The following is a 23,290-nucleotide window of genomic DNA, read 5'->3' as shown; positions in this document are numbered from 1 at the left end:
TATTCCTTTATATGTGGATCAGAGTTCTGGGACCATCCCCTGAGCCTGCTTGGTCGAGTATTCTGTGTTGTTGCTGGCGGAGCTCTTCACTGCACTTCCAACCAGTCCACCATCTTATTTGTTCTCTCCTGAAAGTAATATTTTTGCTTCTTAAATCTTTAAAGAGATCTTTTGTAGCTTTTTCTAATGTAGCATAGTATGTGGATTGATTTCTCAACTGCTGCTTCCATGGGCATTGATTGTGAATCCGAGTAAAACAAAATCCTTGATAATTTCAATCTTTTCTACATTTATCATGATGATGCTTATTCATCCAATTGTGAAGATTTTTGTTTTCATAATAATGAGATGTAAATCCATACAGAAAGCCTTGGTCTCCATTAGTAAGCTTTCCAATCCATTCCACTTCCAGTCATTTTTAGGAGAATGTATTTCCTATGAAAACAGTCTTATGAAACTGAAATTTACCTTGATGCAGCCAAAATTTGTTTCATTTTACTTTGTGTTTATATTAATGTGTGTTTGTTGAGCCTGTTTTACCAGCTATATTGAGGCATGCTTTGCATATACAATTTGCCTGTTTCAAATATACAACTTGATGACTTTTAGAGTAACTTCACTGAGGGATACAATTATCACTGTAAATTAGTTTTAGAACTTTATTACCCCCCAGATATGATCTCTTGTGTCTATTTATGGTGGCTGGTGACTGTCTGCTTTGTAGTCAGTTTTGCCTCATTGCCACCCTGCATATAGGATTTCCGAAGCTGTAAATCTTTACGGTAGCAGAAACCTCATCTTTCTTCCACGGAACTGCTGGTAGTTTCAAACTGCTGACCTTAAGGGTAGCAGCCCGATTCATAACCACTATGCTGCCAGAGCTGCTTGTACCCATTTATAAGAATACGTATGAAACGTCCAAAAAATAAAAAAAGTTTTTCGAGATAAAGTAGATTATGGTTGTTTAGGGTTAGAGGTAGGAATTGGTGCTCATTTATAGGAAGTCTCATTTCTACCTCCAACCCTTAACCACCAATCTACTTTTTCTGTGTAAGTTTTTTATTTTCTGGATGCCTCATATGTATGGACTAATGTAGTATTTGGTCTTTTTTTATCTGGCTGCTTTCACTCAGCATAATGGTTTTAAGATTCATCCATATTTTATAGCATATATGTTAATTCTTTTTTTATTGTTGAATACTTTTTCATTGTATGGATATACCACATTTATTGATTCACTTTTGTATATTTTTTAAATGTAGTGTTTCTAGACTGGGTCATACTCTTACAGCTTTACTAAATATGATCATATATTGGTAAATCAGCATCGTTTCTGTAACTTAATCTATTATACTATAGAATGCTGTGATAATTTCACAGTTTGAAATGATGACTACTTTCAAAGGCTGTTGTTGTTAGTTAGGGGACCCAGACTGTTGAGTTCTAATTTCAACAGTTTAGATTTTCCTTCTTTTTATCTACCATTTGCTTTTGTTGATGTCATTGTCCCTGCCTCTAGCTACCTCCCTCTAACTAACAGTTTTATCATAAATAAGTTCTGACTGAGTTCTAGGGATATTTCCCATGAGGAAGTTGAATAAAATTTAAAGAAATTATGAACATTGGGGATATCATTTTGATTACTTTGAAACCCGTTTGTTGCTTTACTGTTACTTTTACAGATATTTTATTTAAGAGTGGTGTTACTGATTTTTCTGTTTTCAGAATGTTTTTTATTGATTCGTCACTGTGCTGGGTTTTAGAACTTTCTTAGGTATTTGAGATACAAAAGATTGCTTAAAATACTTGGTTTGAAAAGCATAAGTAGTAGACTAATTTAACTTTTGCTGGAGATAGGAGACTTTTTACTCCCACAGAAGCTTTAAAGCCTAGGAAACCCTAAATTGGGTTACTGTAAGTTTAATTCGACTCCAGGGCATTTAACAATACTTAACATTTCTTATACATAGAAACAAACATTTGCATAGAATTTTGGTACAACTTTTCTTCTTTTAACCATATAAACAATTACCACGTTTGCTTTTTAAAATGTTTGCTTGGGATTTTAACTATGTTATGTTCTTGATTAGAAAGACTTAGCTTATATTGTATTTTTAGAAAGCGAGAAAAAAACTTGACAATTCCTCTGTTTGGGGGGTGGGGAGAGTCCTCTCTTGAAATTCACTTTCTGTTTACATTTCATTGATGTTAAAGGTACTTCACAGAATGATGATGGCTCCATGTCCAAGGATGAAACAAGGTAAGATTTTACTGTGATTATTTATTACAGAGTGCAGGAAGAGAAAAGGGTAAGTTAATAAAGAGAAATCCTAGTTAGAACTTCAAGTTTAGATAGATGTAATAACTAATGATTGTCTAAAATAATTGAGGATTCAAGGTCAGATGGGAAATACCTATTTCAAAGATTTTAATACTGTTTAATTTTAAGCCAGGGATACCCAAATTGTTTATACTCCCTTTAGCTTGTAGAAAGTAAAATCACAACCTTCAGGTTGTGTTGATTTAAGTGCCATCGAGCTGGTTCTGACTCATAGTGATTCTGAATAGGGTTTCAGAGGAATGGCTGGGGTTGAACTGCTAACATTGTAGTTAGCAGCCCAGCGCATATCCTACAGCTCCATCATTACTTGTTGGCCCCAGAGAACAGTAGTGGAGAACATGGTGGTTAGTGGTTCAGTGGAGAATATAGATAAAAGTTTAGTTGCAGTGAAAGGATTGGGGAGGGACTGGTTGACCCAGGATGAGAAGATTTAAGTTGCTATGAAAAATAGCCAGGGGTAGAGTCTAAATGACACTTGAAGGGGACAGATGGACTGTGATTACAAGAGGGAGAATGGTGGTAGTCAAAGGTCATCGGGAGTTGAAGATGGGTGGAGAAGGAATAGGAAGTTATAGTCAGAAGTGTTAGAGTTCACCATCTAAATTGAGAAATCATTCTAAGTATCAAGGAAAAATGCGGCACTGTAGGATAAGCGCTGGACTAGTAACCGCAACGGTGGCAGTTTAAATCCGTCAGTCACTCATCAAAAACCCTACACAGGGTTGTTGTGAGTCCAAACCAACTTGACGACACTTAACAATGATACCATCCTACTATGCACATTGTTAGTTAACTTTGCTGAGAAATTGAAGCCAAGATATTAAAAGAATAAACAACATGAATGTTAAACTCCCCAAGAATTTAATTCTCTGCAGTAAGTATCAAGGAAACACGTGGCACTGTAGGATAAGCAGTGGACTGGTAGCTGCAATATGGGCAATTTAAATCCACCAGCTGCTCCTCCAAAACTCTATATAGGATCGCTGTGAGTCAAAACCGACTCAGTGGTACTTAACGAAAGTCAGATCTAAAAACCTCAATTTTTCACTTTAGGTCCATTTTGCCAGTTGTCTGTCATGAAAAGCAGCAAGAACCCTTCTTTCCTACTCATTAGCAGTCTCTTAAAATAGTATGGGGAGATAGTTCTCAGAGTCTCAAAACAGATTTGGAACCTCAGCACCTAGGGCAAGGAATAGGAAGCAATGTCAAAGATGATGGATCTACCTCTATTCTTATGTATTCAAACTATATCCACTGGTGGCTTGACTGTCCTGCAGGTAGCCAGCATTAATCACCGCCTGATAGCCAATTACTGAGCTATTCCTTCTTTTCAAAATAAGCATTTGTGGAACTTCCAGATGTAGTACTGTGTACTATATTGTCCATTCAAATCATTTGGGGATCTGCTAAAATGTTAGTTTTGGTTCTTTTTAAAGCTTTTATCAGTTTAACATCCAACAAATCACTGCAATGATTATAATCATCTAACAATATTTATCTTTATTACCGTCTCTTTTTTTTGTACACATAGCACATTGAAAATATATGTTTGTTTAAATGTCCAATCCAGGCTCCTGCCTTTCTCAGTCCATGGCCTATAGTGTAAAATGCTAGTTTTGATAATAGGTCTGGCATGCGGCCCAAGATTAAGTATTTCTAACACTCCTATGTGATGCATGAACTTCTAGTCCAAAGATCCACATTCAGAGTAGAAAAGACCTAAAGGACTTCTAGGGAACATCATTTGCAAATTATTTAATATATGATGCTGCCTCCCTATTTTGATTTCTTGAAATTACTGGATTTTATTTTGTTAAGACTTGTTCTGAATATTCAGGAGATAAGGGCTAATACCATGTAGTGGTTTGCTGTTTATCTAGTAGTAGAGATCAGAGCCTTAGCTGAAGCATCTCTGATCTTAACTACTTGTGCATTGCTTTCTAATCCATTATTAGATTTTCGTACCCCCACCCCTACTCTGGTACTTAACAACAACAACATCCCTGCTGTACTCCTTGGGAAGAGGATCAACTGTATTTAGCTGGCAGTTTCCAATCTGACCAGATTCCTGTTAGAATCCTTTCTGTTTTTCCTTTCTTCCAGTTGATATTATTACTTCGAAGAAATAACAGTTTCTTTAAAAAGGTCTATAGGCACTATACTAACTTTGAACATTTCATATACTGTTGTGTTTGGGAAGGTTGTCCAGCCTTGGGAAATAACTACTTTTTTCTGGCATGGGATAATCAGGCCAACTGAAGAACCTGAATAATAATAAGGGCCAAGGAAATTACAGTGGTAGGAAATTAAGTTATTGTGTATTTGTGATAAAATAGTGGCATTGAGATTTTAATAACTGACTTTCTTCCTGCTTATATATCAGAAGATTTATTTGAAATCTAACTAGCATATCTAATCATTTTTAATCATGCCCTGGGCAACCCCTCACTCTATTTCTGAATGGTGCTCTGAGGATAATATATAAAACTCTACGCAAGGGCAGGTCTGAAATTAGAACATTTTTCTCAAGCTCCTAAAGCATGTAAGTTTTGGTTTTCCTGTTGGTCTTTTGTTACATTCAAAGTGCATTCGTTTTCCTTTTCCCTTACACTTCCTTTTTTCCCATTCTTACTCAGAGCGTGCACAAATGAATCGGATGACCCAGAGGATGCAGGGTCTGGTGAAAATAGGAGGGTCAATGGGAATAATTCTCCATCACTCTCAAATGGTGGTTTTAAACCTTCTAGGCCTCCAAGACCATCACGACCACCTCCACCTACCCCACGTAGACCAGGTATGTTTTCCACCCATACACTAGGGATATATAGCACCCAATACTGTGATTGTAATAGCATTTTGTTTGGGGATTTATCATCAGGTAAGTGTGAGGAGGAGACCCTTTTAGGTCAATTTTCTAGCCATATTTTTACATTAAAAAATTTTGTCCAAGAATGATCTTCCTGTAGGTAACCAAAAAAATGTCATTTTCTTAAGTTTTTCTTCTAGAGGTGAGGTTAGTCAGGCTGTGTTCCACTGAGAATGGAAAATACACTGATGTGTATTTTATAAAGTATGGACAATAAAGATAAGATGAACTTTCTAGCATGGTTTGTAATTGTGACAGGAGCATGCCACGTAGTCAAGGATCTAGTGCAGACAAGGATCTGTTTGCTTAATACTATTAAAGACTTTTAAAAGACAATTAGTCAATGGCAAATCACTCAACAATACTAAATTATATTCCGATTTTAAAGCAAAAATACACAACAAGCACACACATTTCACGTAGTAATGCAAGTATCTGCAAGTAGAATATCTGTTTTTCAGACTAGCCAAGCAAATCTGTAATTTTAGCATAATCTCTTATTATTTCCCTCTGCTGGTATATGGACAGATAATGTAAAATGTTATTAGAAGAATAAGTTTATTATCCAAAACTCATTGCTGAACTTAATTATACACTTTCCTCTCTTTAGTGCTTGTTAGCAATACTCATATAATCCCAGTCTTTTAAGAGTATGCACCTGTTTGTCTTCTTCAGAAATTATTTTGGCTTTAAATCTTTCTTAAAGATATAATAGGTCCTCAGTAACCATTAGGTAAGAAGTCAGATTTTCCAGAATTTTACCATTATCAAAGATTACTCTTTAGTCTGCAACCTTTCATGTAAAAGGCGGTTTTTAAACATCTGCTAAATGAAATAAGTAAATTTTTACCAAGGGATACCAAAGCTTTCCCATTCTAAAGTTTTTATTTCCTGTGGCATTAAGAAATCAAAGAATTTGTATGTGCTTTATAATTATTAGTGAGACATAGGTGGACAGGGCCTGAAAAATTGTGAACAAGCCTATTCCATGGGCATATTGGCTTCCTAAGTATTTTTACCTGTTACATTATCATCTTAAGGGGCTCTGGTAGCGTAGTGGTTACAAGTTGGGCTGCCAACCTCCAGGTTAGTAGTTCAAAACTACAGCTGTTCCGTGGGAGAAAAATGAGGCATTCTGCTCCCGTAAAGATTTACAGCCTCAGAAACCCTGTACAGGGTTACTATGAGTCGGAACTGACTCCACAGTACTTCACCACCACCACCATTCTCATCTTAAATTTTTAATTTTTCATTTAACTTTTTTATTTTAAAGTTAAGATCCTACCCTGAATTTAGATTTGAAAAACTAAGAGAATCTCTTCCTGTTTGTCCCTATCTTTTATAGCATCTGTCAATGGTTCTCCATCTGCCACTTCAGAAAGCGATGGATCTAGTACAGGCTCTTTGCCACCAACAAATACAAATTCAAATATGTCTGAAGGAGCTACATCTGGATTAATAATTCCTCTTACTATTTCTGGAGGCACAGGCCCTAGACCTTTAAATCCTGTCACTCAAGCTCCCCTACCACCTGGGTGAGTAACTTTTTTTGGTTTATTTTTTGTTTTCATTATCCTCTGTATATACTTACTAGAAAGGAAAATTATACTGAAGTCCATTCTTTTAAATAGCTGTCTTTAAGAATTTATCACCGATTTTTGGGACCCTGGAGTCAATGACTGCCTACCACATTGCTTTCAGGACAAAGTGGATGTTTTGGTTTGTTTGCTTGTTTGTTTTTATTGAAAGACCCTGAATCATAGATAAGACCAAGTAATAAAATAGTGACCTAATTCAGATTGCTTTCTCTTTGGGGGAAAACTTTTTTTTTTTCCTTTTTAATTCTTTCCATCACAGAGTCATCATGTTGTTGTTGTTGCTAGGTGCCATCAGGTCAGTACTGACTCATAAGTGACCTCATGCACAGCAGAAGGAAACCCTGCCCAATCCTGGGCCAACCTCACTATTGATGCCACGCTTGAGCACGTCTATGCTGCTACATGGCCAGTCCATCTCATTGAGGGTCTTCCTCTTTTTCTCTGACCCTCCACCTTACCAAACATGATAATCCTTCTCCATTGACTGGTCGTTCCTGACAATATGTCCGAAGTATGAAAGATGAAGTTTGGCCATCTTGGCCTCCAAGGAGCACTCTAGCTGCATTTCTTTTGGTTCTTTTGGCAGCCCATGGTACTTTCAGTATTCTCAAATGCATCAATTCTTCTATGATCTTCCTTATTTACTGTCCAACTTTCACATGCATATGAGGTTATTGAAAATACCATGGCTTGGGTCAGGTGCACCTTAGTCTTCAAGCTGACATCTTTGCTCCTCAACACTTTAAAAAGGTCTTGTGCAGCAGACATGCCCAATGCAATACGTCATTTGATTTCTTGACTGCTGCTTCCATGAGTGTTGATGGTTGATCCAAGAAGAATGAAGTCCTTGACAACTATAATCTTTTATCCGTTGATAAGAATGTTGTTTATTGATCCAGTGGTGAGGATTTTTGTTTTCTTTACATTGAGATATAATCCATACTGAAGGCTGTGTTCTTTGATCTTTATCCGTAAATGTTTTAAGTCCTCTTCACTTTCAGCAAGCAAGGTTGTATCATGTACATGTCGCAGGTTGTTAATGAGTCATCCTCCAATCCTGATACCACATTTTTTTCATATAACCCAGTTTCTTGGATTATTTGCTCAGCATACAGGTTGAATAAGTATGGTGAAAGAATACAACCCTGTCGCACACCTTTCTTAATTTTAAACCCTTTAGTCTTGCCATGTTCTGTTTGAACAATTGCCTCTTGATCCATGTACAGATTCCTCATGAGCACAATTTAAGTGTTCCGGAATACTCATACTTGGCAATGTTGTCCATAGCTTGTCATGATCCACACAATCGAAAGCCTTGCATAGTCAATAAAGCGCAGGTAAACATCTTTCTGATATTCTCTTCTTTCAGCCAAGATCCATCGGACATCAGCAGTGATAGCCCTCATTCCATGGCCTTTTCTGAATCCGGCTTGAACCTCTGGAAGTTCTCTGTCAATGTATGCTTGCAGCCGTTTCTGTATTACCTTTAGTAAAACTTTACTCACATGGGATATCAAAGAGATTGTCCATTGATTTCTGCATTCCATTGGGTCACCTCTCTTTGGAATGGGCCCAAATATGGATCTCTTCCAATCAGTTGGCCAGATAGTTGTCTTCCAAATTTCTTGGCATAGATGAATGAGTGTCTTCTATGTGCCTCACTTTATTGAAAGGTTTCAATTTTTATTCCATCAATTCCTGGTGCCTTGTTATTTGCCAATTCCTTCAATGCACCTTGGACTTCTTCCTTCAGTATCATTGGCTCTTGATCATATGCAACTTCTTGAAACAGTTGAACATCAACCATTTCCTTTTGGTAGAGTGACTCTGTGTATTCCTTCCATCTTTTCTTGATGCTTTCTGCATCAATCAATAAATTGTCCAGAGAATCTTAGAATAATGAAATTCGAAGCTTGAATTTTTTCTTCAGTTCTCTCATCTTGAGAAATGCTGAGCGTGTTCTTCCTTTTTGGTTTTCTGATTCAAGATCTTTGCGCATTTTGTGGTAATATTTGGCTTTATCTTCTCGAGCTGACCTTTGAAATTTTCTGTTCAGCTCTTGGACCTCCTCATTTCTTCCATTTGCTTTAGCATCTCTACTCTGGAGAGCAAGTTTCAATGTCTCTTCTGACATCCATTTTGACCTTTTCATTTTTTCTTGTCTTCTTAATGACTGTTTGCTTTCTTCACATATGATGTTCTTGATGTCATCCCACAACTCTTCTGGTCTTCAGTCTTCAGTGTTTAATGTATCAAATCTGTTCTTCAGATGATCTACTCAAGGTCATATGTTGGCTCTCGTGGACTTGTTTTCATTTTCTTCAGCTTCAGTTTTAATTTGCATATGAGTAATTGATAGTCTGTTCCACAATCTGCCCCTGGCCTTGTTTTCACTGATGATATGGAGCTTTTCCATCGTATCTTTGCGCAGATGTAGTCAATTTGATTTCTGTGTATTCCATCTGGTGAGGCCCATGTGTATATTCGTTTCTTATGCTGTCTAAAGAAGGTATTTGAAATGAACAAATCATTGGTTTTGCAGAATTCTATCATGCGTTCTCCAGCATCATTTCCATCACCAAGGCCATGTTTTCCAACTACTGATCCTTCTTCTTTGCTCCCAACCTTTGCATTCCAATCACCAGTAATGATTAATACAGCTTGATTGCATGTTTGATCAATTTCAGGTTGAAGAAGTTGGTAGAATTCTTCTATTTCATCCTCACTGGCTTAAATGGTTGGTGCATAAATTTGAATAGTAGTGATGTCAACTGGGCTTCCCTGCAGGTGCATGGATATTATCCTATCACAGACATGTTGTACCTCATGACTGATCTGGATATGTTCTTTTTGACAATGAATACAACACCATTCCTCCTCAATTTGTCATTCCCTGCATAGTAAACCATGTGGTCATCAGAATCAAAATGACCAATACCAGTCCATTTCAACTCACTAATGCCTAAGATATTGATGTTTATGCATTCAACTTCATTTTTTTTTGACAACTTCCAAGTTTTCCAGATTCATACTTCGTACATTCCATGTTCCGATTTTCAATGGATGTTTACAGCTTTTTCTCTTCATTTTGAGTTGTGCATGTCTTTCCCAGTCTCATTTTGAGTGCCTTCCAACCTGTGGGGCTCATTTTCTGGCACTATATGTGATAGTGTACTTCTGCTATTCATAAAGTTTTTAGTGACTAAATATTCAGAAGTAGTTCGTCACTCCTTCTTCCTAGTCTGTTTTTGTCTGGATGCTCATCTGAAACCTGTCCACCATGGGTGACCCTGATGGTTCTTAAAATACCGGTGGCATAGCTTTCAGAATCACAGCAACTCACAAGCTAACACAGTACGACAAACTAACAGACAAGTGGTGGAAAGTCATTATAGCAAAGTAATACATAATTTAGGAAACTGAGATTCCCATTTTAATCTTTACTGATAATTTTAAAATTAAAACTTAAGTATAATTTTATATATAGCATTCATCAGTTATTCTACAGCAGAGAATGCTGATTAGAGCAATTTGACTGATAACTCTTGATCATTCTGATTGCTAAACAGCGTAGCATTTAAGCCATTTTTCTTTTGGAAAACTTACATGGGACACAGAATTAGAATTTTATTTGTGTAAGAGATTAGCAAAGAGAAAGTGAATGTTCTTAGAAGTGATTGTTACTGTCAAGCTATGAGGGTTAATTCCCTATCTTCATTTTGGGGACAAACCTACCAATGAAATTGAGTTCATATTGCCCAATCATCCAGCCTTTTCCCTTGGACTGTGCTTAAGATACATCTGATAAAATCTTAGATTTTAGTTTTTCTCAAATGCAGACAGACCATTGGCTTTGAGTTAGCTCAGACTTCAGGTTTTGTAAAATGAAGTTGTAGCTTTCATTTTTATTCAAGCCCTGAGTGTACCCCAATCAGATTGAGAGAGACTTTGGTCTGCTTAGTGGCTTTAACTTCAGTCCACTTAGATACTTCTGGAGAAGAAATATCATCTACTCTCTGGTAGCATAGTGGTTACGAATCGGGCTGCAAACCTCAGGGTCAGTGGTTCGAAACTACCAGCTGTCCCGTGGGAGAAAGATGAGGCGTTCTGCTCCCGTAAAGATTTACAGCCTCAGAAACCCTGTATAGGGTCGCTGTGAGTCAGAATCGACTCCACGGCACATAACAACAACAACAATAACGTATATTGCCCTCAGAAAATGACATTTTTAACTTCATTCCTAAATTCCTTTGGTATTATTTTTATAGATTTATACGCTTTTTTGGTTTTTTTTTTTGCCTCAGCTCTATAATATTGGCTATTTAAGGAATTATAAAACAAAGACATTAACCAAGCTATGTCTCACAAATACCATATCTCCCTTTTAAATTTTGTATTTAAGTTGGGAGCAGAGAATGGACCAACATGGGCGAGTCTACTATGTAGATCATGTTGAGAAAAGAACGACATGGGACAGACCAGAACCTCTACCTCCTGGGTAAGTATCTGAGTTTAAGAAAAAAATAGTGTTTATTCAGAACAATGCATTTTATGTTTATAAAATCATTGTTTCATTCCTACTTTCCTATTTCTGTCCATCTTGTCTATGTCCACTTTAGTTTGTGGAGATACCCAGAGATTTTAGTGAGCATAGTGAATAATTTTTGTTTTCATTCATTTTTGATCTGAAAATTCCTTAGATGTTGCTACTTAAAAAAATTTTCCTGTCTGAACTATTTACCTGGCTCAGAGACACAGAGTTTTAGGATTAGTTTCTTCAAGAATAATTGTTTAACAGAATAAGAATAATAGCCTTTAATTTATATATGAGAAAAAAAAATCCCTGATTTATAAAAGAAGTTAATATGTAATAGTGAAGTCATTGCAGAATAGTTGGGGAAGTTGAGGATATTATTGTGTTAATATATGGTAGGTATTAGCATAACATAAAACAATTCAAAAGTGTTATTTTAATCTAGAAGGAAGACAATAACAAAAATTTTTTAAAAAGGGGGGGGCTAAGAAAGCACACACGCTGCTGTTAAATTGTGTGACATAACAACTCTATAGGCCAGAGTAGAACTGCCCCATAGGATTTCCAAGGGTATAATCTTTTGGAAAGCAGACTACCACGTCTTTTTCCCAGTAAGTGGCTGGGGTGTTCAATCACCAGTCTTCAGGTTAGCAACTGAGTACTTAGCCACTGCTCCACCAGAGCTCTTTACAACTCTTATAGTGGGATATTTATATATACATACACACATGGGGGGCTTCAAAACGTTTCTGACAGAAACTGGCATTAAAAGTTAATGGCATTTTCCCATGAACTTTTTGAAGTACCCTCACTTATATGTATGTGTGTGTGTGTGTAGACCATAATTCTGCATATACCCTTAGTAGTACTTTCCAAAAGATTTATCCTAAGGAAATACTTTAAAAAAGGAATAAAAAGTTTTGTGATTTAGAGGTATTATTATTTACTGCTTATAATATTATTGGAAACATCCATAAATAACCAGGTATAAGTCATTAAGTTAATATATAAGTGTTTATAAACTCACATATGTACTCATTTAAAATGATAAATACTAGATTGTATCCCTGTGAAAAAGTACTTTTGGGTACCTGTGAAAAAGCTATGGACGTAATTTGTGTTCCTGTTATGTAACATTAGAAAGAAAATTACAGCTTTTTTTCCACTAATAACTGCCTGAAACTTAGTAAATATACATTGCATTTTAAGAATTTGACTGATGTGTCTTATCTTTTAAAAAAGGAATTTTTAGAAAAATTCCTCTTGCTGTCTCTTACAGACCATTTTATAAAATATAAAATGAAAGACTTCAAGTAAACAATAAAATAGTGCCTCAAGCAAAATTCTACTAAACTTGCACCCGAGCTAGGGCTGTTCTTGTTGTTAGGTGCCATCGAGTCAGTACCGACTCATAGTGACCCTATGTACAACAGAATGAAACACTGCCCGGTTCTGGGCCAACCTCACAGTTGTTGCCATGCTTGAGCCCATTAATGCTGCCACTTTGCCAATCCATCTCGCATGGGTCTTTTTATTTGACCCTCCACCTTACTAAACATATCCTTCTCCAGCGACTGGTCCCTTCTGACAATATATCCAAAGTATGAGAGACAAAGTATAGCCATCCTGGCCTCCAAGGAGTACTCTGGCTACACTTCTTCCAACACAGATCTGTTGGTTCTTTTGGCAGCCCATGGCACTTTCAGTATTCTCCTCCAACACCATAACTCAAAAGCATCAATAAGGTCTTCCGTATTCATTGTCCAGCTTTCGCATGCATATGAAGTTATTGAAAACACCATGGCTTGCGTCAGGTACACCTTAGTCCTCAAGCTGACATCTTTGCTCTTCAACACTTGAAAAAGGTCTTGTGCAACAGATTTGCCTTATGTAATACGTCATTTGATTTCTTAACTGCTGCTTCTATGAGTGTTGATAGTCGGTTAAGAAGAATAAAGTCCTTGACAACTTCAATCTTTTCTTCATTAATAAGAATGTTGTTTATGGTCCAGTGCTAGGATTAAGTCCTTTTTGACTCATATCTGTTTCATATTTGTTGAATGAGATTTTTTTTGCCCCCCTGGATATAGTTGGGAACGGCGGGTTGACAACATGGGACGTATTTATTATGTTGACCATTTTACAAGAACAACTACATGGCAGAGGCCAACATTGGAGTCCGTCCGTAACTATGAACAGTGGCAGCTACAACGAAGTCAGCTTCAAGGAGCAATGCAGCAGTTTAACCAGAGATTCATTTATGGGGTGAGCATCCTATTGTATTATGAAGTTAGAAAGGTTGTTCATGTATTAATGTGTTATATAAAATAGTAAAAAAAGGTGCAAACAAAGTGACAACTTAGTTGTTGCTGTGAAAGATTGTGTTTTGGGACCTTGTCTGGTATGTTCAGCTGATGTGATCCATTCTTTGTTCTGTGATTTAATGAAGTCCAACCTCTTTTACTTTGTTTTAAACAAGGACAAACTAAAATTCATGGACAAAGGAATAGTAAAATGAGCCCAAGCAGTGTGAAAAGAATTTAAACAATTATAAATTTAGTACTGCCTTAACAAAATATTCAAAAAGCTTGGATATAAGAACATCGAACTCTCCTATCAAGTGGTTGTACAGAACTGGTAATAGAGTTGAATCATTTTTAACATTCTTTAAGTAGATAAAGTTTACTTAATAAATTATTTAGAAATTTTATTCTTTATCAGACTATCTTAAATGCATTATTCACACTTCTGTATTATCTTTGGTATAAAAATATTACAGGAAACAGATGTTTTAAAATGTTCATGTTTTATTAAGATGCTTGGCTTTCTTTTGAATCTTGGTTTTCCTTGCATTATATTATAAAGTAGACACTGAAGGGGGAGAGAAAGGAATAGCGAAAAGCATCACCATAGAAAGCTTTTAAGTCCGTCTTCTGCCTATCACTGATTGGAATACCTAAAATGGGGCTACAACGTGCCCAGTGAAGGAAACTTCCTGCGGATCCTCTGCAAAATGATCATGTTTTCCTTTAAAGTAAAAGTGACATTACAATAGTAATGATAAGTACACCAAAATATATTAATGCCTCAAAATGCAATTTTTGGTGCTTGGAATTCTAATCTCAAGTTGTAAAATGTCAGAAAATTTTTCTTTGAGGAAAGGAAGTAGTCCTCTGAGAAATTTGATTCTCTGTGCCAAAAGAGATTTAAGTAATAATGTAGCCCCTAAACAGAAGAAAATTAACTTTCTTAATTAAGAATTAAAGAGAAGCTAACCATCTCCATTGCCATCCATTCTCCTCTACCTGTGTCATCCCTGTTTGAATCCATCAGAGTCAGTCCTGTCTTCAGTAGGGTTTGCCTGATCCCTTTTTCCCACATTCCTGCATCTGTATCTTGAAACTCATTACTATGCTTTTGTTAACTGCTGTTGAGTCAGTTCCTACTCATAGTGACCTGGTATAGGGCTTCCGAGGAGCAACTAGTGGGATTGAGCCACCACCTTGTGGTTAACAGTGCTTATCCAGCATCAGGACTCCCATCACTATAATAGTTATCATTCAATGATAAACACAAATCACCTTCATGAACAACCTTCCCTTCAGTATGTTTTCTGCTACCTTCTCTTGATAGCTGTCACTATACCCCCTCCCCAGTGATTTGAAAAGTGAAATTAACTTCTGCCTCTTATCTACCTTACTCCATCTGTTGTTGTTTTTCATTATGCTGTTTACATCTTCCTTACTTTCTAAATTATAATTACCTTTGGTATGCCTGGTCAGATTTCACCTTGGTTTGATTGCCTAACTTGCCTACCTTCCATAAGCTAGTTTCCACATGGGTATCCATTGGAAAGAACAAGGGCTTTGGCGTCAGACACATCTGGGTTCGAATCTCTGTGTGACTTTGAGTAAATTACTTAATCTCATCACCATTCTTTTATTTTATTGATAAAATGTTGTTATTGCTAAGTTCCCTCGAGTCAGCTCTGATTCATAGTGACCCACCCACTCTGTATTGGGTTTCTAAGGAGCGGTTGGTGAGTTTGAACTGCTGACCCTGCAGTTCAAACCAACCTTGCAGTCCAAGGTAATATCCTGCAATACCTCAAGGTTTACTTAGAGGATTCTGTAAAATAACGTTTTGAATATATTTGGCACATACTAGATGTTCAGATATGTTAGTTCTAATCTCTTGTATCCACAATTGTAAATGTGCCCTTTATATTATATTTATATTAATCAATCTTTCAAATAATTTTATTTGAAAACAGAATTTAACAAATTTCTAGAGCACCTATTTGTGTGTTTAGCTTTGTTATAGACTTGATCAATTTGATACAGTCTTTGGAACTTTTCTTGAATTACGCCTTTTACCTTATTGTCCATGTTCATTTTTTTTCCTCCTCCTGTCTAAAATAATCTGACCAATTATCTGAAATTTCTTCTATTCATTCTAGTTATAGAAAGGTTTAAAATTATATAGAGCTAAAAAATGTCCTGTTTTATAGTTGTACCCTCCACCCCCAAATAACCAAAGGTATGAAATGAATTGAACATTAACACCAGGGCCTTAGAAATGGGAAGGAAGTTCCTGAGAAATGGTCTCTTTTGGGGCAATATGAAGTGATTTTTGTCCCCAGTTGTTGTCCCAGTTCTGGAAAGTAGATTCATAGACAGTTTTTGCTTTGCTATCATTGATGTATCTGAATTGTAGTGTTGACCAAGAATATTGAGTATACCATGGGCTGCCAGAAGAATGAACAAATCTATCTGGAAGAAGTATAGCCAGAATGTTCCTTAGATGAGAGGGTGGCAAGACTTTGGACATGTTAACAGGAGAGACCAGTCCTTAGAGAAATACATCTAAAATTAGCACTCAACGAAAAAGTGAGATGGATTGGCACAGTGGCAATAACAATGGACTCAAGCTAGCACTGATTGTGAGAATGGTATAGGACCAGGCAAAGTTTCATTCTGTTGTACATAGGGTCACTATGAGTCAGAACTGACTCAGTGGCACCTAACTACAACAACAGATTCATAAACCTAGCATTCGTACATCAGAATGGTTAATGATGTATTGGCTCTACTTGGTTCATGATTTTACTGTACATGTCTCCTGCTTAGCCAGGTAGAGCCAATGGAAGTAGGCTTTGATCTTAGAGAATTATCAAAATAGGATCGTTGTCATAAACCATAATTTTCAGAACTGCTTTATAACCAGGGCTCACACCTTTTAAAATGTTTCTCCCTACTAAATCCTTTTCATAATCTTGTTTTATCAGGAGATGCAAGGCTAGTTCTTGACAGGTCTATCTTCTAAGAGCTAGTAAATTAGAAATAGATTATTTCCTTTAAAACTGCAATTAACAAACCAGAATTCTGCAATAAGTCAAGGACATGAATAAAACAGCAACAAGAGCTAGTAGGGGCACTACTTTTGATTGAGACTTAAGAGACTCAGCCAAATGTCATGTGACTACTTAGCTTTGATTAATAGAAACAAATACAGTTTTGGCTTAGGTATTAAATTTGTAATTTTTGCTAAGTGTAATGATAATTGGTATTATGTTTTTTTAAAAGTCCATAAATATCCGATACACTGAAATAATGAAGGTAAGTAAAAAAGTATTGTTAAAAAATCATAGAAACCATTTCAAACAAAAAAAATCAAAATAGGAAACTATAGTTTCTCAACATATCCTCCATCTGAGTTTATTCGCTTCTGAAGACAGTTTCCATCTCACTAACTCTTCCCCAAAGAATTCTGCCACTGTTTACTTTATACCACATCACAATAGCAGTTTAGGTGTCCCTGACCCACTGCCATTGATTAAATTCTGACTCACAGTGACCCTACATAGGACTTTTGAGGCTATAAATCTTTACTGGAGCAACTTCCTCTTTCTTAAGCCTTTCTCCTCCCAATATGATCATTACAAATAATTCTTTGTATATTCCAAGTACTTCCTTTAAGTTAGAAATACAGGTTTTTTTCTTGGCTGATGATTCTGTATTTAGCAATTATATGTAACTGGGGGACATTTAGGAGCCCTGGTTGTGTAGTGGATTATGAGCTGGGCTGTTCACCAAAAGGTCAGTAGTTCGAATGTACTAGTCACTCCTTGGGAAAAAGATGAGGATTTCTGCTCCTGTAAAGATTTACAATCTCATAAACTATACAGGGTCTCTATGAGTCAGAACTGTCTCCAGAGCATACAACCGCCACCCAACCACTCATCAGTTGCTTCTTGGATACTCTGTGAGATGGTTATATATTATTTTGGGTGTAAACATTTGAGAGGAGTTTCTCATTATGCATTATGTATTTGTGTAGCATTTGAATTTGTAAAGATCTTTTTTTTCCCCCTCAAAGTGAAGAAATATATTGGCATTTGCCTCTAACCCTGTGATATTTCTCCACAATGTGAATTTCATAGAATATGCTATGTTCTACATGGACAAGGGAAAGCATATCAAGATTCAAAACCTTATTTTTAAATCACTTGTTTTAAGTTTTTAATTATTTTACCACTTTTGTGTCCTTTTTAGAATCAAGATTTGTTTGCTACATCACAAAGTAAGGAATTTGATCCCCTGGGTCCACTGCCATCTGGATGGGGTAAGTCATCTGAAATTTTTCATTGAATTTGTCATTTTAAAAATCAGATTGTAATGGCTGACACTCTACTTTTGCACAAGTGAATTAGTCTTTTGTTTGAGTAAATATCTAGGAAGTGTTTTGGATATAAAGAAGAAGTGCCAAATGGGCATTAAATTCCTCCAAGCATTTTAAGTTAATGGCTTTATTACAATAAACCTTTATTGGAATTCAATTACTTTACACCTTTAAAGTTTGAAACATTTGAAACACTCAGCAATAAAAAAGAATGAACTATTGATATACACTAGATGAATCTCAAGGGTAGTATGCTTAGTGAAAAAAAGTTAATTTGAAAGAACTATATGGATTGCATGATTCAACTTATATAACATTTTCAAAATGATAAAACTATAGAGATGAAAAACAAAATAATGATTGCCAGGAAACTCCGAGTAGTTGGGGTCTGGTAGGTATAAATATAAAGGCAGCATAAGGGAGTTCTTTTGTTGTTTTGAAACAGTTTTGTATCGATTGTGGTGGTGGATACACAAATATATTTATGAGATTAAATTGTGTACAACAACACACACATGAATGAGTGCAGGTTAAAAAGTATAAAAAAATTGAATACGGTTTGTAATCTAGTTAACAATAATGTACCAATGTCATTTTCCTGATTTTAATAATGTACTATTCTTATATTAGATATCATCATCCGGAAAAATTAATTGAAGGGTGTGTACAACTCTGTGTACTATTTTTATGATTTCTTGTGGCTAATAATTTTAAAGTAAAGTTTAACAAAATATTTTTATCACATTGGTGCATTTGAAATTTGGCAGTTAGGAGTTTGGTTGGGTTGGTGTTACCTGAAGCAAAGTGGAAGGGAAAACATGTTAAGGTGCTGACTTTGTATCCTATACCATGAAGCACATAATAAAGCTGCTATTGAGTGCTTTTGTTACCTTAGTTATGAAAACTTTATTAATAGGATTTAAGATGGACATATTCTACCAGGTTCTGTCGTCCTGTGTTACACAGTTGACCCTTTGTATCCACAGGTTCCTCATCTGTGGATTCAACCAACTGCGTATAGAAAATATAAAGAGATTCAATGAATCTATTTAAGTGGCAGATGAGATTAAAAAACTGTCTGATTTCAGTGTGTATGCTCTTACATGCACTACAGAAACTACATGCCGTACAATGCATTGCATGCTCTTCTTACAGGTGTCAAAGAAAACTGACAAAAGCCTATAATAGTTGTAGCAAAGGGCATGGTTTTCTTGGTTTTGCACTAAATCAAATATAATCCCAATAACCACAGCCTTCTCCCTCACCCATACTCATCTCAGGAAGTAGAGGAGACAGCTAAAAGGAAAAATAATTGGAAATTTTTGTGAAAACCCATGCCCATAAGTGTTGTAAATTATCTTCACAAGGGTCTCTAAAAGATCCAGTTTTAGGAGCTATTACCATTCAGTAATGAGAAGCCTTAAGTTGTGAGTTGGCATAGAAAGGGAGCCCACCTAGAGCTCTCTCTCTGGAAAACTGGGGATAAATGTCTGTTTTATCTCCGAAGTTTTTTGTTATGTTTTTTATTACATGTCTGAATAATAATGCAAGATTTAAATTAAATAAAAAAAGGAAAATCTAGAGAGCTCTAAAAAGCAGAACTTGAATGTGCTGTTCACTGAGCACTACACTGAATCCATACAAATGAAGTGATACGTAGGCATGCCCTGTTGTTGCTTCCCACCATTTCACAGACCATCAGTCTATCTCCATTCTTGGTTGTTTGATCATTGTTTATCTCTCCTCTCATATTCACTGTTTTTATTTGTGTACCCTTTGTTTCTGCAGGGAAAAATGGTTCCTAAAAAGCAATTAAATGATCAAAGCAATCTTTCAAAGGCTAGAAGGGAGTGCAAAATGCTGCTATGACATTCTGTATCAGGGACTTTCTCATCCTCAAATTTAGCTATCTGCATAGGGTTCAAGAACCAGTCAGTTCCTTGCAGTTAATAAGGGACAGTTGTATAGTAATCCTAGCACTGTAGCAAAATTCCAGTAAAAGGGTGGTAGCATAGAAACAGCTTTACATGGAAGAAACAGAAGATATAAAAAGTGGAAAACAGCAAAATAAAATCAGTTGTGGAACTGGCATTTTATCTAAAGAGCTTCAGATATTTCAAAATGTTGGATAAATTTAGAAAGTGAGGATTTTGGGTTGTCATCAATCGGAAACACCACTCTCTAAAATAGCATTAGTGAGTAATAGAGAAAACAATTCATATGTCAAAATCACATAAATCTGGACAATAAATACTATGGAAGCTTTTTTGTTCCCCTCCAAGACTTCCTTGCTCGTTCATTGAGATTCTTTATCCTTAAAATACTCTTGTGAGTCAAGTAGGTGAAAAATATGAAGTGCTTACTTTTAACTGTTACTGTTGCCAGTTTGTAACAAAGGAGGGGCACATGAAAATTGTGAATTTCTACTTTCACCAAGACTTGGCAGTCTGTTAAGTCTTCTGGCTCTGTTGAAGCTTCAGAGTGGTGAATGTGTGGTTGGTATGAAGTACTTTAGAAGAAGGGCTAGTTTGGGCATTATGGGGCACATTGAACCAAATATGTCAAATTGCATCCCCATACATGGATGATTTTCCAGCCTTGTTTATAGAATTGTTATATATCCATGTTATAGAAGGAGAAATTGATACTAAAAGGATTTACCTAAAAGACATGTCCTTTTATCCTCTTTATTCCAGAAAAAACATAACCCAATGTCCTTTGTCAGAAACAAGCATTTTACACATCAAAGCAGCTGTAGGAAACATTCCTTCTTTTTCAGAGATGCTGAAATTGTGGGTTATGTTGGCCCCATCTTTACTAAAAAAAACTTTTCCTGCAAGTTGGTCCTTGCTTTCTATATTTGTCATCATCATCAAGAGCTTTCTCATTGTTACTTCAACCAGCAATACCTCTCTAAAATACTACCTCTAAAGATCATATTATTCAGGTTATCAGCATCCTGCCCTGCTATTGTACAGTCTGATCATTTTTAGGTTTCACACTTCTGAAGCTGAAAGTGCCGTTTTTAAATGAACTCATGATCATTCTGCTGTTCAGCCCGAGCACTTGTTTGTGATTCTGTGCCTTTCTGTATATGCCTTATTTGTTAAACCAGTGACAACACTGGTTATTTTAACAGATGAGGAGACCCCTCCCCACCTGCCATACCTTTAGAAGTGACCCTGGAAATAATCACCCCATAAACACAACCTGTGTTTATGCTCAGTGATTGGAAGTATTATATATTAAAATACAAGCTCTCAGGCTTTTATAAGCTTGGAGTAGACATTACTATCTTATATGCTGTCTATGAAGAATTTTTAACGCATTTAACAACTATGGAGAACTAAGAATGTTTTTGGTTAACAATGTAGTCTACTATATAACATTATTAATAATAAGTATTATTAATAATTTAAAACTTTTAAATTATTGAATTAATAGTAACAAAAATAAATTAAACAAAAAATAACATTAAATAACAAAAAATGGATAACCAGATTATCCATCAAGTTTAAAGATATGTTTTCATTTTCTTAGTTGTTATGAAATAAAAATAGAACAGCAGGGAGTTTAAGTTTTCTGTTTTATTCATCAAGTCAGGAAGTGCTCTGATGTATACTCAGATTTGTTCAGTAAATTTCAGTATTGCTTATCATGATTTTTCAAAAAAGGAGGAAGATGTTCTATAGCTAGAGTACTTCCTCTCATTAAGCAGCTGCTATTGCTATGGGTCGGAACCGACTCGATGGCACTTCACAACAACAACATTGTTATTGTATTGTTGTTAAGTGCCATTAGTTCTAACTCATAGTGACCTTGTATAGGGTTCCCATGGAGCAGCTGGTGGTTTGAAAGCAGAGAAGTTTTCAATTCGCAAGTGTTCATCTTTGAAATTATCTATTTCTCTTCCAAGAAATGCTGATGTCAGCAGTATATACTTAAGAACTCACATGAGAAACAAGTTTAATTTTTATTTTATCTTACCTCACATTATTGTCTGGAGGAGAAATCTCTGGCCCTGAAATTTAAGTTGCAGATAAAACATGAATATATGCTCAGCTATTCACTTATTGTTTTCAGATGGTAAAAATTATTATTTTAGAATTAGTTTTCATTTCTACAATTTCTGATCTTTGTTATTTCCTTTCTACTGGTAGTCTTAGTGTGTTTTTGTTTTTTTCCCCCTAGTTTACTGAGTTGTGGAGTTAGGCTATTGATTTGAAGTCTGTCTGTCTCTCTCTCTCTCTCTCTCTCTCTCTCTCTCTTTAAAAATTATTTCGCTATTTTTTTAAAAGAAAGACAATTCTAAATCCCTCAAATAAATTTTTTTTTGAATGTGACTCCCAAAAATGTGGCCAGTTGTAGCATTGTGATGCTTATTTTTGTTTCAAAGCAAGCTTTAGAATGGGTGACATGTTTCTATATTCAATCTGCCATGACCAATGAAGTCTATATTAATATTCAGATATGTTGCCAGAAGCAGAGTCCTATTTTTCTATACTTTATTTTGTGTATGCTTGGAGTCCTGTTTCAATTTTAGGCCGAGTTGGTGTAGAAAGTACCCAGGATGTCAAGAGTTGGTTCAAGACAGTCAGTACATGTACATCCCTTTAAACCCATATCCTCACTACTGTTTGAGATCATGAATCAGTGCAGGAAATATATTTAAATGAAATAATATTTAAATGTTATCAAATACTGACTACAAAGACTTTAATTAATCTTAATATTCATAAATTTTTCAAACATTGGGAAATAAAAATTAGCATTATCAGATTGGAATTGAACTTTAAATTTTGTTTCAAAATGGTTAATTCTTAGAAATTATGTTGTAAAAAATGAATACATTCTGTAATATTTAATACTTACACATTTTGACATTTTGGGCAAACACAGATTCTGAAACAATAAAATCTATCTTTTGAAGAATTAATTGGTAATAGAGTAGAATTTAATGTTATTAAAATTAAGAGCTACTTGATTTTTCTTATTAAAAAGGGAAAATGGTACTCATATGTTCAAAGGGGAAAAGCTCAGAGAAATAGGAGAGAATAGATTAGAAACAAGAACACAAGGAGAATGCTAAAACAAGAGGTAAGTGGAAAACAAGTAGCAAGCTTCAGAAGTAATAAATTAGCCCCTGTAGAGAACGTATATTTATTTATTTAGACAGTGGATTTTGAAATGCATATGTAAGGTAACTGGGTATATTGAAATAGAAACAATAGCTTCATAAGTTGAATAGTGTCTACCATATACCAAAGAAA

General features: G+C 35.6%; 1 protein-coding gene across 1 annotated transcript in view; it reads left to right on the top strand.

The window, feature by feature from the left end:
• The window catches only part of ITCH (itchy E3 ubiquitin protein ligase), a 91,625-nt gene that overhangs the window by 15,676 nt on the left and 52,659 nt on the right, over positions 1–23,290 (top strand). The window contains exons 4-9 of the mRNA XM_006876880.1: positions 2,215–2,260; positions 4,978–5,135; positions 6,553–6,742; positions 11,208–11,303; positions 13,430–13,604; positions 17,894–17,963. Coding sequence (XP_006876942.1) covers positions 2,215–2,260; positions 4,978–5,135; positions 6,553–6,742; positions 11,208–11,303; positions 13,430–13,604; positions 17,894–17,963 — 735 coding nt within the window. The remainder of the gene's footprint in view (positions 1–2,214; positions 2,261–4,977; positions 5,136–6,552; positions 6,743–11,207; positions 11,304–13,429; positions 13,605–17,893; positions 17,964–23,290) is intronic.

The sequence above is a fragment of the Chrysochloris asiatica genome, unplaced genomic scaffold, assembly GCF_000296735.1.
Source record: "Chrysochloris asiatica unplaced genomic scaffold, ChrAsi1.0 scaffold00423, whole genome shotgun sequence".
Classification (NCBI taxonomy): Eukaryota; Metazoa; Chordata; class Mammalia; order Afrosoricida; family Chrysochloridae; genus Chrysochloris; species Chrysochloris asiatica.
The sequence above is the reverse complement of the archived record's forward strand: the minus strand, read 5'-3'. Positions and strand labels throughout refer to the sequence as shown.